Source organism: Salvia hispanica, chromosome 1 (assembly GCF_029641045.1).
Source record: "Salvia hispanica isolate PSC_SH4W2 chromosome 1, Shi_PSC_v1, whole genome shotgun sequence".
Classification (NCBI taxonomy): domain Eukaryota; kingdom Viridiplantae; phylum Streptophyta; class Magnoliopsida; order Lamiales; family Lamiaceae; genus Salvia; species Salvia hispanica.
The window spans coordinates 5,512,263-5,527,464 of record NC_142692.1 but is presented as its reverse complement, the minus strand read 5'-3'; the positions used below and the strand labels follow the sequence as shown (position 1 = coordinate 5,527,464).

Genomic DNA, 15,202 nt, shown 5'->3' with positions numbered 1-15,202 from the left:
AATCTTGTGTTCTCAGAAATAGTGCGATACATCTATAAACAATTAAGATGGAACAAAATGAATAATCAAAGTCTTGAAGCAAAATGTGAGCCAACGTATCATAATAAGATGAATTAACTCGCCCCATTGAAGAGGATTTGCTTAAAAACGCATTGATTTAGTAGTTAGTAACTGAGCACCTATAATGCATAGAAAACAGCTGAGATAACAATATGAACTCCAAAAAGTAATGAAAATCATCACAACAAAAGTATCCAAGACAATAGGCAATCTTTTCTCCTACGATGAACAAAAATTGTTCCCAGCAATTGTCAGCCCTCCCACATCCCAATACCTTGCTTACTGGTGACATTTTAGATGGGGCAGGGCGGAACATCAAGAGTGATACCAGCTTGAATTTGACCCCAGCCAACCAGACGCCAATGCCTATCAATTCTTCTGCTCAAAGCAATTTTTTCTCCTTTACTGGTGCACACAGGTGAAGTGAGCTGCAGCTTTGCAAACACATTCTTGACAGCAACAACACGAGCTCCAGTCTACATAGATCCTATGTTCAACATTAGCATCTCTCCCTTTGTCAGCTTTGTCACCTTACCCTGCCTCTCTGTGTCCTTTGTCCTGACACCCAGCAGCCGCCTCAGCAGAAAGAAATTAACTTGGGGTTTGAACAGATTAGTTTTAGAACCTTTACCAAATCATCCCATAACAGAAAAAATCACTAGCACTAAATATGAACCCAAGGACAACTTCTACCAGGAGATGCCCTTACCTCTAGCTCCACATACACTTCAGGTAAACCAACTTCTCCAAGAACCTGGCCGACCAACCTATCAGCACGAGTAAGTGAGGGGTCCATTGTTGTTCAAACTCCAATAAGGCCTCCAGGAACAGCAAATTGCAATTCATTCTGCTCAGCATACTAGGATACTATCCTGGAGTATATAGGTGTACACCTGATGTTATCGTTCTCATCTTTGACAACAATACCAGGACGGACCTCAATAAACTGATTTACTTTCAACACACCCTGCAAGTACAATGCAATGGCTCCATTACATTAGCACCATAGATGACTAGGTTGCATATAGAAACTGTTCACTTAAGATACAGGAGAAAACAATGTTATGCAACTAGGGTAAATCAGTGCATATGCGCTGTTACAGAAAGATGTACATGCAACTAGAATAGAGAAAAAAATGACCAAAGGTGGGAAATATGTTGGAGACGCATGATTTCCACAGCAGCTAAATGTTCTGATGTCGAGGTTGAGGACAACTTTCATTGGCAGCTATCAACAGTAATGCTCCATCCATAATTGCTGCTCCATTAAGCATTGTAGCCATGAGAATGTCATGACCCAGTGGACAAATATGACAGTAGCAAGTGTTTAGTCATGCAGATGAGGGCAGAAATTGTTAAGCCAGACAAATTTAAGACCAAAATCAGCATGATAGCTGGAAAAAAGATCCATAAGAAATTCACGACTATGACGGCCGTGGAGGGTTCGGTGCGGCATGCAACGTAAGAGTAGGAAGTTGAGTACTTAATAAACGAGGCAAGGATGGAATAAGGCCGTTGGTGGTGATGAGCTGGCAAGGCGGTTGGTGGTGTGAGGTGGCAGACGGTTGGAATGAGCTGGCAAGGCGGTTATGATGAGGTGGCTAAGTGCACGTGAATAGCATGGACGCGTGAGGTGGCGAGACACACGTTGGAAACTATAAAAGGATCGGGTCATCACCTTTCTAGGCATGTTATTTGTGTGATTGTCATAGGCCAAGGATCGTAGATCCAAAGCAGTTCTCTCGTTCAATTCTCTTTCCCATTGTATTGTTACTTCTTATATTCAATCAAAATCCTCTTCTATTCCTATCATTCGTTATTGTGAGTTCTATTTTGTGTGAATTTGATCTATTGCGCATTGTTTGATCGGTGCCGATCGATGAGATTGTGAGTTTCAGCTAAGATTGAGCTAAAACCACATCAAGTGGTATTCAAAGCTTTCGATCTCCGGACATGAATTTGGCGACGCGAGGTGCAGAGTCGGAGAGGAAGTCGATGATGGAGGCGATGGAGAAACGGATGCATGAAATGATGGATCAGTTCGCGAGGAGGCAGGATGGGAAGTTAGAAGGGAAATTGGTGTTAAATGGCATAGACTAGAATATTTGTATATGGCTTGATTGATTTCTTCAATAATATGACACCCTTATATAGGGTATTACAAAACTTGTGCTCCAAGTATTCTTGGGCACCAAGCTAATGTATTTCTTAGCCTCTAAGCTAATATGTTTCTTCTCCTCCAAGCTAATACATTTCTTGATCTCCAAGCTAATATATTATCTATTTTCTAACACTCCCCCTCAAATTGAGTAGTGGGGTCGCCGATACTCAATTTGCCGAGAACATCTTAAAAGCTTCTTGAGTTAACAGCTTTTGTCAATATATCGGCCAACTGATCTTCAGACCATACAAATGGCAACTCGACAATGCCAGTCTCAATCTTCTCCTTGATGAAGTGTCTATCTACCTCCACATGCTTTTGTTCTGTCGTGTTGTACTGGATTTTCTGAGATACTTATTGCCGCCTTGTTATCACAATATAGTTGGCATTTTCCGGGAGGGAAATCAATCTCTGTCAATAATTTTTTCAACCACAAAATCTCAGTCAACCCACTTTTAATCCCTCTAAATTCTGCTTCTGCACTTGACAGCGCAACCACTCTTTTCTTGCTTTTCCATGTCACCAGGTTTCCCCCAACGAATGTGAAATATCCCGAGGTCGATCTTCTGTCCACTGGATTGCCTGCCCAGTCAGCATCAGTGTATCCATGGACTTCTAGATTTCCATTCTTCTTGAACACTACTCCATGTCCAACTGTTCCCTTCAAATATCGGACTATTCGCAGCGCAGCTTCCAAATGTTCTGCCTGAGGTTGATGCATAATTGACTTACGACTCCTACGGCGTAGGCAATATCAGGTCTAGTATGAGAAAGGTAGATAAGTTTCCCAACTAGGCGTTGGTATCGCCCACGGTCTCCCGGCTCAACTCCATCTCGTATTTGCAACCCATGATTCAACATGATTGGTGTATCAGCTGGCTTACACTCGAGTAGTCCTGTCTATGCTAGGATGTCCAAAATACACTTCTTTTGCCTCAGAAATATCCCTCGTGGAGATCGAAGAACCTCTATTCCCAAAAATATTTCAAGTCACCCAAGTCTTTCATCTCAAATTCTTTGAAGAGATTCTCCTTCAACTGCTTGATTTCCTCCTCATCATCTCCTGTAATAATCATGTCATCGACGTACACTATTAGGCAAGTAGGTTTCTCTTCAATTTTCTTCAAAAACAAGGTGTGATTTGAATTACTCTGCCTATACCCATAACTTTTCATTGCATCGGAAAAATTCCGAACCAGACTCTCGGAGATTGCTTTAGTCCGTACACAGTTTTCTTCAATCTACATCCTTCTCCCGTCTTGAAGTCACCTGAGAAACCAGGCGGTGCCTCCATGTATATTTCCTTCTTCAGTTCACCATGAAGGAATGCATTTGTAACGTCAAACTGATATAATGGCCAGTCTCGGTTGGCTGCAATCGATAGAAGTACCCCAAAAGTATCCATCTTGGCTACTAGGGAGAATGTCTCTGAGTAGTCAACTCCATATGTTTGAGTATATCCTTTTTCCACGAGTCGAGCCTTGTACCGCTCAATTGATCCATCTGGTCTTCGTTTGAGAGTGAAGACCATCTACACCCAACTAGCTTCTTCCCTTCGGGTAGCACACACTTTTCCCATGTTTGGTTTCGAACCAGCGCATCAATCTCCTTTTTCATAGCTTCCTTCCAATGCTTGTGTTTCATGGCCTCATCTGCTGTGTGTGGAATCTCTTCTTCATTATAGTGCTTCCTCAAAAGCCTGAGCCATTTTTGTTAGATGGCCTTTCACTAAGTTTACGACAGAATATCGGGCTTTTCGGTTGATTCTCTCCGGAGTGTATCTTTTGGGTGGGACCCCTCGATTCATCCTTGAAGGCAATATATATCCCCCAGTATCGGGATCGATTCCTTCTATCTCAACTGCCGTTTCACATCCTTCTTCTTTAGGACTGGTTTCCTGACTTTCATCATTTGAGTTAGGTACCATAACTATATCCACAGGGGAAGGAGCACTTACATCAGATATCAGAAGCGGAGGGATATTAGGAGATGTGTCACTTGTAGCTTCGGACTGCACTACATCAGAGACTTGTTCAGCGGAACTGCGTACTGCTTCTTCTGGTAGGTCCGCTTTTGATACACTTGGCATTGACACCCAGCTTAGTGGGTCACTAATATTACTCCTAATATCATTTTCACTCTCCCCTGACCGCTAAGTTGGGTATAGAAATACTCAGACTCAAGGAAGTCACAATTCATCGTGGTATACATGCGATTAGACTTTGGATCAAAACAACGGTACCCCTTTTGGTTCACTCCATAGCCTACAAAGACACATTTAATGGCACACGGGGATAATTTTGTTCGCTCATGTTTTGGTATATGAACAAAGACTGAACAACCAAAGACGCGAGGTTCTAAGGATAGGTGTTGTGGAACATTGGTATGCAGGGCTAGGGCATCGAAGGGTGTTTGGAATTTTAGTATGTGAGTGGGTAATCTATTCAAAAGGTAAGCGGAAGTGGCAAGGGCTTCTGGCTAGAATTTTTTTGGTACTTGTGACTCGATGAGGATGGCTCGGGTCATTTCTAGTAGGATGAAGTTTTTCCTTTCAGCTACTCCGTTCTGTTCGGGGGTATGAGCACAAGTTGTTTGGTGTATCATTCCTTTTTCTAAGGCAAACTGCTTCATTTTTGAGTTGACAAATTCCCCCCCCCCCCCCCCATTATCTGAACGAAGGATTTGAATGGGTTTCTGAATTTGGGTTTGGACAAGATTATAAAAATGGATAAAGTGTTCGAAGACTTCAGATTTTTGTTTCATAAAGTACACCCACGTCATAGGAGTACAGTCATCAACGAATAGGAGAAAATATTTAAAACCTTGCCCCCCAGTTACTGGTGCGGGCCCCCATACATCAGAATGTACTAAGGCAAATAAAGTTTCAGTACGAGAATTACTCAAATGATAAGTGTTCCGATGGTTCTTAGGAAAAACACAAGTCTCACAGTACATGCTAGATTTTAAAACAATATTAGGAAATAACATTTGTAAATAACCCGTGGATGGATGTCCTAAGCGTCGGTGCCAAAGCCAAGCTTCCCTATCAGCAGTCCCGTGAGTCAGCATGGCATCCCCTTTTGAGCTATCTCATCCACGTAGTATAGCTCGTTGTTTTCAGTGCCACACCCAATAATCTCTCCGGTCCTGATATCCTATAATAGGCAAAAATTGGGTTGCATTAGTAACGTGCAATTCAATTCTCGGGTCACATGACTAATTGACAGAAGCTTGTGAGATAGTGAGGGAACATGCAAACAGTTCGATAATTCTAACGTGGGAGAAATTTTTACAGTCCCTGCCCCCTTAACCAGAGTAAATTCCCCACTAGCAGTTTCGATATGCGACAGGTGTGGTTTATGTGGTTCAATTATATCCGATTCATCGTACGTCATGGTATCAGTTGCCCCGCAATCAAAAATCCACCTATCATTTTTTTCGAACTCTGCAGATGCAACACATGTAGTCCTGAAATTTTCCAAGACTTGAAAATGATTTTTGCACTCAATTGGGGCATTTGTTGAATTTTCTAAGATTTTCCGGGTTTCCCTATAGTTTCTAGACAATTTAGGGGTAGATTGTGGAATATTATTAAAATGGGGTAAAAAATGGCATTTAGGGAAGTTGTGGGGCTGGGTATAAAGGGATGAAACCCTAACCCAAGCCCACTGTTACCTCCCGCCGCCTTCGTATTCTCCCCTTCTTCTCCCATCTTGACGGCGCCGGCTGCAAATTGGGCGGCTCCGGCCACCTTAGTTCCTCCGACAGCCGGTGGCTCGTTGCCTCGGGCGTAAGTAGCCGGGATTTCGCGGTTGCCCTCGACAGTGGCGACCACTGCAGGCCCTTCTCCTCCGACGGCCGCTGCGGCGTGTCCTCCTTTACTCCATGGAGGGCGATTCGACGGTTTTTGTTTGGACTCCCACCACTCCGAGTATCCTACCAGGTGTGCTTTTTCTTTCCACAATTCGAACAGACGAGTTTTGATTTATCCTCCTCTGTTTGTCGTTCGTTGTATCGCCTCTGGTTCCATCCGCCGCCGCCGCGTGAGGAGTTGGAGTTTGGCCTCCCTCGGTCTCTCGCCGTGAACAACCCTACTCCAATTCCATCTCCCTGTGTTTTATCCTCCGAGGCGCGAAGGACGCTGGTTCGAATGTCTTCCCGTTTCACCATGTTGTATGCCTGATTGGGCGAGGGAAGTGGTTTTGTCTTCAAAATCTCCATCTTTGTATGTTCATATTTCTCACTTATGGTAGTGAGGAATTGGTATAACCTCATGTTTTGGGTGTCTTCATTGTGTCGATCAATGTCTGGCGGATACTCCATCCTATTCGGCTTTTTGAGATCAACTGCAGTCCATATCTCATTTAGAGAATTCCACACATCCTCTAATGTGTCGTTTCCTTGTTTCAGGGTGCTCGCTCTACGATACAAATCGTAGATTTGGATTGCATCTCCGCCACTTGCGTATGTCACGGCTAAGCTATCCCATATGTGCTTCGCCGTCGGCTGTTGCGTGACTCGGCTGATCAGCTTTGTCTCGAGGTTTTGGACTAACCAAGTGAATACACAGTGATCGGCTTGCTGCCACTGTGCAAACATCGGATCTGTCCTCGCCGGTGGGGGTGGAACTCCGGTGATGTGGGATATCATCCCGCGTCCACTGATGGAGTTTCTCATAAGGACCGACCATACCGGATAATTTTCTCCGTTGAGTTTCATCCCTACTATCAGAGGATGAGAATCAACTCTGTATGGTGTGGTGTTTTCTGGTTTGTTGGCTTCAATCAATTGGTTTGGTTGGGGTTGGTTATTCGCAAAGCTGTTGCGCATAAAATTTGAAAAGAGGCGTGCAAACTCATCTGCTTCGGATGTGTTATGGCCGCCGGTGATTTCTTTTTCCGGATCTGAGATGGTTTTTTTTTTTTTTTAAAGTTTTGGCTGAAAGGTTCGGGAAAGGTTTATGAACGATGATGATTTGGTTTCTGAGCTCTCAGAATCGTTGGCTCTGATGCTATGTTAAATGGCATAGACTAGAATATTTGTGTATGGCTTGATTGATTTCTTCAATAATATGGCACCCTTATATAGGGTATTACAAAACTTGTGCTCCAAGTATTCTTGGGCACCAAGCTAATGTATTTCTTAGCCTCTAAGCTAATATGTTTCTTCTCCTCCAAGCTAATACATTTCTTGATCTCCAAGCTAATATATTTTTTATTTTCTAACAATTGGAAGGAATTATGGAAGCTATTGCTGCGATCAACATACAAAATCAGCAAATACGCTGAAAAAGGAAGAAGGAGAAGGTAGTGGAAAATCGAAGGAAGTTGTGGTGGATCTAGGTGAAACGAAGGAGGATTTATGGAGATCAACACGGTACGAATTCCCTAAATTCGATGGAGAAGGCTTTGAAGGCTGGGTGATGAGATCCGAGTTCTTCTTTGAAGTGGCGAAGGTACCGATCAAGGATCGGGTGAGAGTAGCCGCTATTCACTTCGAAGGAAAAGCATTACAGTGGCATCGTGGTTTTGCTAGCCTACAAGGTGATGCGGCGTATGCGGATTGGAAGTGCTATGTTGCTGCGCTAGGAGCAAGGTTTGGAGCGCATGCATACAAAGATCCTCTGGCTGATCTTCGAAATCTGAAACAAACAGGTACTCTCCAATCTTATATGGATCAATTTGATGAAATTTATCCTAGAACTGGAATTCGTGAGGATCAAGCACTTAGCTTCTTTCTATCTGGATTACTTGATGAGCTTCAAATGCCTGTACGCATGTTTAAACCGAAATGCTTAGCTGAAGCTTTTTCTCTAGCTAAGTTGCAAGAGATAACAGTTAAGGCTCTAGGAGGCAAATCTAAGGGGAATTATAGTAATAATCAGAATTCTAGGGTTTAGGGTTTAGGGTTTAGGGTTTATAGTAATAATCAGAATTCTAGCAGCTATTACTCTAATTCCAAAACGTTGGTGGTAACCTCCACTAACTATAAACCGAGTGGTGGTGGAAATTCTAGAGGAAATCGAGGGAACACTAGGTTTGGGGGAGCTAGGAATCATCACAACCTTACTCCTGAAGAGATGGATGAAAAGAGGGCTAAGGGGGAGTGTTTCTGGTGTAAGGAAAAGTTTACTCCAAATCACCATTGTAGCAAACGTAGATCGTATGTGATGCACATGAAGGGTGGTGAAACAGAGGGTATAGAGGAAGGTATGGAGGAACAGCTAGATGAGGAATCTGAGGAAGCTATAACCTGCAGCTTTCTTTGCATGCGGTGTGGTGCAAGTTCCTTTTGGGCCCAGACAGGGATCTATGGAAGGTTTTGGATATGGGCTCGCCCAATTAGCTTTTTACTAATTAAATTGAACCCACAATTTAATAAAAGCTTATATTGGAATATTACGAGCAGCCACTACTGAAGTAATATTGCACTCCCCATCCAAATCCAAAATTACAAGTAATCCGGGTTTCCATTATTTATATTATTTATTTTCCGCGCTTAAGATATAAATATTCATTAATTAATTAATGTCTGGTATGGACTTAATTAATTAAAATCTTATTAATTCCAAGAGTGGACTTAGCAAAAACACTTATTTATTATTCATAGAGTAATAAAACTCCAACTGGCCAGTTTTCCGAATAATAAAACCTTGTTCAAGCTCCTCTTGGGGACATTATCAAACGAGACTCACCTCGCGCACGATTCAACATAATAGCAATCCTAGCACCGCTAGATATGAATCACCACTACCCAATATATCAGGATTATTGGGTTGCAAAAAACCCGCACCATTTGGTAAGTCAAAGTAGTGCATAATCAATACCGTATGCTCAATTCTAACGTATGTAGATTAAGAAATAGTATTTATCAAAACTTAGTATTTCAGTAGATAGCATAAAGACACGTCTTGCTGTTAGATCCATTCAGTGCTATACCACACCAACGTCATCTTATTTCAATAAGGCTTAGAAATAATCGGACTGACATTGCAACCTTTCACGATAGGTAATCTAAGCCTATCTGGGTTGTGAAATTCTTCTTTTTCTTTTGCAAAGCATTGCATAGAACCGACTGTGTTACCTTAAAATGGACGACGCCCACAACCAGTCTACTAAGCAAAAGACTTAGACTTTGTTTGCTTCTTATACATTTAAATGTTTATAAAACATCTTATAAATGCACAAGCAAACACAATGTAATAATATACTGATTCTATTCGTGCGAAACTGCTCGAATAATACGGAATCGGGTTAAAAGTGAATTGTAGAGTTTTACGTATACAAGCAAGATTCTATTCGAGCGAAACTTGCTCGAAACATGCTTTTCAGTATACCAAACCTACCAATCTCCCACTTATACTCAAAACATGCTTTCAAGTATACCCACTGCCAAAAACTCTCCCACTTATACACAAAGCAGGTATTGGTACTAGATACATCGAACCACCATTCATTTCACATCATGTTTGAACATGCTGCCACAAAGGCATTTTATGTGAATAATCTGCTTGGTTGTTCTCTGATCATATCTTTTCCACCATAATGTCTTTGCTGAGTACTTGATCTTTTAATTAATTTCATCTCTCTATTTGATTGCTTAGCTTTATTAGCTCGTGTGTCCCTTGAGTTAGCCTTCACTAGAGTAATCACAACCAAACGTAATACTCATAGGCATACTCAAACTTACGATTAAAGCTATTAGGAAGATACTCCTAAGGTAAACACATTTTCAGAGGATGACTTACTCGATCACTGATTAGTCATAAAACTAAGTCAGTGTAACCCCAAGGACATTACATGAATGACTGGTAAACTAGAATATAACAATTAGTCTTTCTCAAGCACTATGGTATACGCTTTACCTCAATCAAAGTCCTTTGCCATGGTTAATATGATATATACTTTTCATGCATAAGCACAACTAATATCAAACTTAGTACACATTATAGCATACATGAGACAACTATCTCCGAAACTAGTCTCATTATCCTTGATCTCACCAAGCGTCAAACGACACTTGACTAGAGACAAGACAATTCCATCTTGAAAGGTATAAACCTTTTCATGGAATTTCTAATGCTAAAATGTTCCAAGCAATGTGTAGATATAGGATTCCTAAGAGAATCTCAACATTCTTTCTAGCAATCTTAAAAGGACTTAGATGCTAAGAATGTATTTAGTTTCTCTTAAACCAATTTAGATGCTAGCCTAAGACCACGAAGGTCTATATTAGCTTCCAATCATGCGTTTCTTGCCCTTAATTACATATCCATTAGAATGTTCTAGTAGATGATTTCCTCAAGACTTCTATTTATAGAAGGCTGTCTTGACAATCATAATACATACATTCTAATTTATGTAAGTTCTAATAGACAATATGATCGAATAAATCCTGGCACAACGATAGCGAGAAGATAATTCTCTTTGGGCATAACCCATTGTCATTGTCTAGCCATTTGAGATCCACATTTACACTTGCAAAGATACTGATTCTATTCGTGCGAAACTGCTCGAATAATACTGAATCGGGTTAAAAGTGAATTGTAGAGTTTTACGTATACAAGCAAGATTCTATTCGAGCGAAACTTGCTCGAAACATGCTTTTCAGTATACCAAAGCTAACACGGCATGCAACGTAAGAGTAAGAAGTTGAGTACTTAATAAACGAGGCAAGGATGGAATAAGGCCGTTGGTGGTGATGAGCTGGCAAGGCGGTTGGTGGTGTGAGGTGGCAGACGGTTGGAATGAGCTGGCAAGGCGGTTATGATGAGGTGGCTAAGTGCACGTGAATAGCATGGACGCGTGAGGTGGCGAGAAACACGTTGGCAACTATAAAAGGATCGGGTCATCACCTTTCTAGGCATGTTATTTGTGTGATTGTCATAGGCCAAGGATCGTAGATCCGAAGCAGTTCTCTCGTTCAATTCTCTTTCCCATTGTATTGTTACTTCTTATATTCAATCAAAATCCTCTTCTATTCCTATCATTCGTTATTGTGAGTTCTATTTCGTGTGAAGTTGATCTATTGCGCATTGTTTGATCGGTGCCGATCGGTGATATTGTGAGTTTCAGCTAAGATTGAGCTAAAACCACATCACCCTTCTTCTTTTCTTCCTCAGAAACCTCAATACCGTTCAAAATTGGAATCTAATCTGCGTAATTGCTGCATAAATTTTGTCTAACTTGTGAGAACGTGTAGAGAAATCTACTATCTAAGGGTTTTTGCTTAATTTTGAATTACCTTGAATCGTTGATATCCATCGGTCTTTCAGCGATTTCATTGTAGATTCCGTCGATTGTGCCTAAGTTCTTGCTTCTCTATCCTCGATCGATATCATATTAGCTTCATTTCCGCCGATCTTCGTTCTTCATAATTTTCAGATTTGGTATGTTCATTCTCTGCGATTGGGGTAAATATCTGTGCTATCTAGAATTTATATGGTTGGGGATTATGTTGTAGGGATTTGGGTTTCTGTTTGTCGGAATTTTGCTGTGGCGGAGGTGGTCGGGGTCGCATTGGCGGACGAAGATGGAGGCGGCGATGTAGGGTTTCCGTCGAGAGGGAGAGAGAGAGCGAACATAAATGAAAAGATTTATTTTAGAGTAAAGGCCAAATGTGGTCCCTAACATATGGCCGTTTTATCAATTTGGTCCTTAACATTATCTTTTTGATTATTTGGTCCCTCACAAATAAACTTGGACCCGAATCGGTCCACACTTAACAGAACCGTCAAAAAATAGACGATGACCGCAATTTGACTATATTAAATTACTAATGGTAATTAATTATACCTAATTATAATTCTTTTCCTATTTTCCTATTAGCAAAATTGGAAAAAAGATAGAATCAGTTGCAAAATGAAATGAATAATTTGTAATTTAATAGGAATTAAGAATTATAATTAGGTATAATTAATCACCATTAGTAATTTAATATAGTCAAATTGCAATCACCGTCTATTTTTTGACGGTTCTGTTAAGTGAGGACCGATTCGGATCCGAGTTTATTTGTGAGGGACCAAATAATCAAAAAGATAATGTTAAGGACCAAATTGATAAAACGGCCATATGTTAGGGATCACATTTGGCCTTTACTCATTATTTTATTAAGTAAAATGTTATGTTTAATTAAATTTCAATTATCTATTAAGATTATTAATATAAATATTAACATGAATTGATATCGATAAAGTATTTGTATTAAATTTAGAGGTAAAATTTTTGGGCCTTTTTATTTGTTTTGGGCTTTTCTCTATTAATAATTGGGTTGTTATTTAATTTAGATTGGGATAAAGATTTTTGAAATGTGTTGTGTTGCAATCGGTTGCCTAAGTTTTTTTTTTTTTTGAATTATTTGGACATCAATTTTGTCCAACTATAGATATGCCTAGATTAGTTAGTGACCAAGATTTAGGACCAAGTTAGGGAAAGATATGATTTTAATAACACACGTTTGATATCCTATTTAATTTTTTTCTAATAAGCCCACTTTGTTTGATAGGAAAGTTATGAAATCAGAAATAAATATGCAAGGACAAATTTTTCCTAGTTAAATTCAATTATTTTCTAAATTGTCCTCGCATGTGAGCATTGACCTAATTAAATCTTATTTCCATAATCCGCCTATATATTGGACAGAAATTCTCTTTTAAATGATTTAACTTCTCAAACATATAAGGTAGATCTATACAAAATTACAAAAATTTACTATGATAAGTTTTTAAATGGCAATCATCATATTCCTGAATTACGCACAATAGATTGTTGGTGAATACAAAAACAAACGAGATAACAAAATTATTGAATAAGTAATGCTTAATATTTGCACAAAGAAATAGAGTAGTGCACAACACAACTGTGGGAGGAAGATAATGAGTTCACTTCACTTGTGAGAAACTCTTAAACACAACACAATTGGGTTTATAAACCACAAACAGAACTCTTCAAAAACCCATGAGAAAAAAATTGTTCCAAAATAACTCACAGATAATTTCACTATTATAAAAATAATATCATCACAAGAAGGCAACAAATTGAATAAGTTACAGAGAATTTCACTATTATAAAAAAAAGAGAGAAAGATTTGGTGATGAATGAGCACCGAATGGAAATTTTGGCAATTGATTTTGGATTTGCTTGTTCATTATTTTGACACAGAATTACTTGGAGGAAGAGTTGATACAGATTTTACTTGGAGGAAGAATTGACGTAAAATTTCTTGGAGTATAGGTTGAATATTGACGCAAGGGTACGAAAGAGAAATTTTTTCTTTTCTAGGTAAACAAAATGAGGGAGATATGCTATCCAACCAAATTTGTGAGATACATATCACTATATTTTGAGGGCAAATCTGCGGGCTCGGATGGGCCATGGAGATAAAACAAGGGCCGAGATGGTAACTTAAATATGATATCAAACACTTGGAATGTCCATATAAATATCTATATCTAGACATTACTAGCTTATCAAACGGGTCCTTAGTGTTATTCGTATCATTATCAGGATTAAAATTGTAAAATTATTTTTTCAATATTTTAACATTTATTTACGAATTTTTTGCCATTATTGAATGGTATTATTTGTTATCTACAGGGTTCTATATTTTAGTTGTCTTATTATATTTGTGGAAATTAGTCTTTTTCTTTATTTTTTAAAATATTATGTTAGTTTAGTCCATCATAAATTTAATTATTTACACTACGTTGTTATAACGTAGCTAATCATTTTTTTTGCTCTCATTATTTGTAGCCAATGTTGGTGAATCTATTCAAAGTTCTATAGCTATGAGTGGTATTGAGGTTGATCAAGCTTCTTTGCTCACGGGATCTGAAAGTATCATTTGTTTGTCTGTTGTAAATCATGACGGAGGTATTAAATTTGTAACTCCTGAAAAAAAATATTTAATATTTATCGCTGATGGTTTATTTTTGAAAATTATTTTTAAATTCTCTTTAGTTCTAATTTTTAATATATTTCTATTTTATTAAAAGAAGATTTTTTATTTTGTAGAATATTGAGACATTGATGATGGTGTTTGTGGTGCTTTTTTTGGGTTTGAGGAACGTATTGGCAAACCAAGTAATGTGCATAATCCAAGATATTCAGGTTGTTGTATGAATGGGAACATCAAGATTCCTAATATGTTACCTCCGCCTCAAGTGTTGTCTCTTTTGATGTTCTCTAATAACTCAAAGAGTTCTCACTATTTGAAAAATATTCGGTCATATAATTCGATGTTTGGATTTACGTCATTGGGTGGTAAGGTTGATAATAGCGTGAATACTGGTAATTCTCCACCTGTATTTCGTTTGCATGGGCAAAATTACCATTTAATGGGTAGTTTACTGCCAGAAGTTGGCTGCGACCCGAAGTTTGCTCAGCTGTACATTTATGATACGGAAAATGAGATAAACAATAGAATAAAGTCGGTGATGCATTGTTAATTTTTTTGGGACCTAATTTGTATAGATTATATTGTTTAAATTTTTTAAAATTTGTTTTGATTTGAATATAATTTTTCAGGGGGAATAGTGTGGTCAATAATCTTCATACGGAAATAGTGTTTGATCTGCAAAAAATGTTGGATGAAGAAAATGTTTTAGTCAAAACATTCCGAATGGTAAAGGAAAAACTTAATCAAGAAAATCTCCTGAATGTGAGTTTAAGGTTGCTTGGCAAGAGAGGTAGGGATGGTATGACTTATAACCTACCTACTGTTTCTGAGATTGCTGTTCTTGTGGTTGGTGATTTTGATGAAGCCTTGGGTGATAGGGATATTATTGTTGAAAATAGATCTGGTCGATTGCAGCGTATTGATGAATTGCATCCTTCTTATCTTGCACTACATTATCCTTTGCTTTTTGCTTACGGCGAGGATCAATATAGTGAAAAGATTGGTTTATCAGGATCTGGCACTTCTTCGGGCAATAGAAAGAGAGTTAGCCCAAAAGAGTTTTTTTTCATACCGATTGCATGATAG

At 39.1% G+C, this 15,202-nt stretch overlaps 2 protein-coding genes across 2 annotated transcripts; both read left to right on the top strand.

Moving 5' to 3' along the window:
* The first annotated feature begins 7,643 nt into the window (after positions 1 to 7,643).
* Positions 7,644 to 8,120, top strand: LOC148933153 (uncharacterized). The gene has a single exon (XM_089059278.1). It carries the CDS (start codon positions 7,644 to 7,646, stop codon positions 8,118 to 8,120), a length of 477 nt encoding a protein of 158 aa, XP_088915404.1.
* A 6,276-nt stretch (positions 8,121 to 14,396) lies between these two features.
* LOC148933152 (uncharacterized) lies at positions 14,397 to 15,199 on the top strand. The gene is made up of 2 exons (XM_089059273.1): positions 14,397 to 14,656; positions 14,746 to 15,199. Exons 1-2 carry the CDS (start codon positions 14,397 to 14,399, stop codon positions 15,197 to 15,199), a joined length of 714 nt encoding a protein of 237 aa, XP_088915399.1.
* The last annotated feature ends 3 nt before the right edge of the window (positions 15,200 to 15,202 follow it).

Bases quoted from the DNA above. Each gene is read 5' to 3' on its own strand.
- LOC148933153 (XM_089059278.1), top strand. From the start codon at position 7,644: ATGAGATCCGAGTTCTTCTTTGAAGTGGCGAAGGTACCGATCAAGGAT.
- LOC148933152 (XM_089059273.1), top strand. From the start codon at position 14,397: ATGTTCTCTAATAACTCAAAGAGTTCTCACTATTTGAAAAATATTCGG. The intron at 14,657-14,745 runs GCATTGTTAATT...ATAATTTTTCAG, and splicing joins AATAGAATAAAGTCGGTGAT to GGGGAATAGTGTGGTCAATA.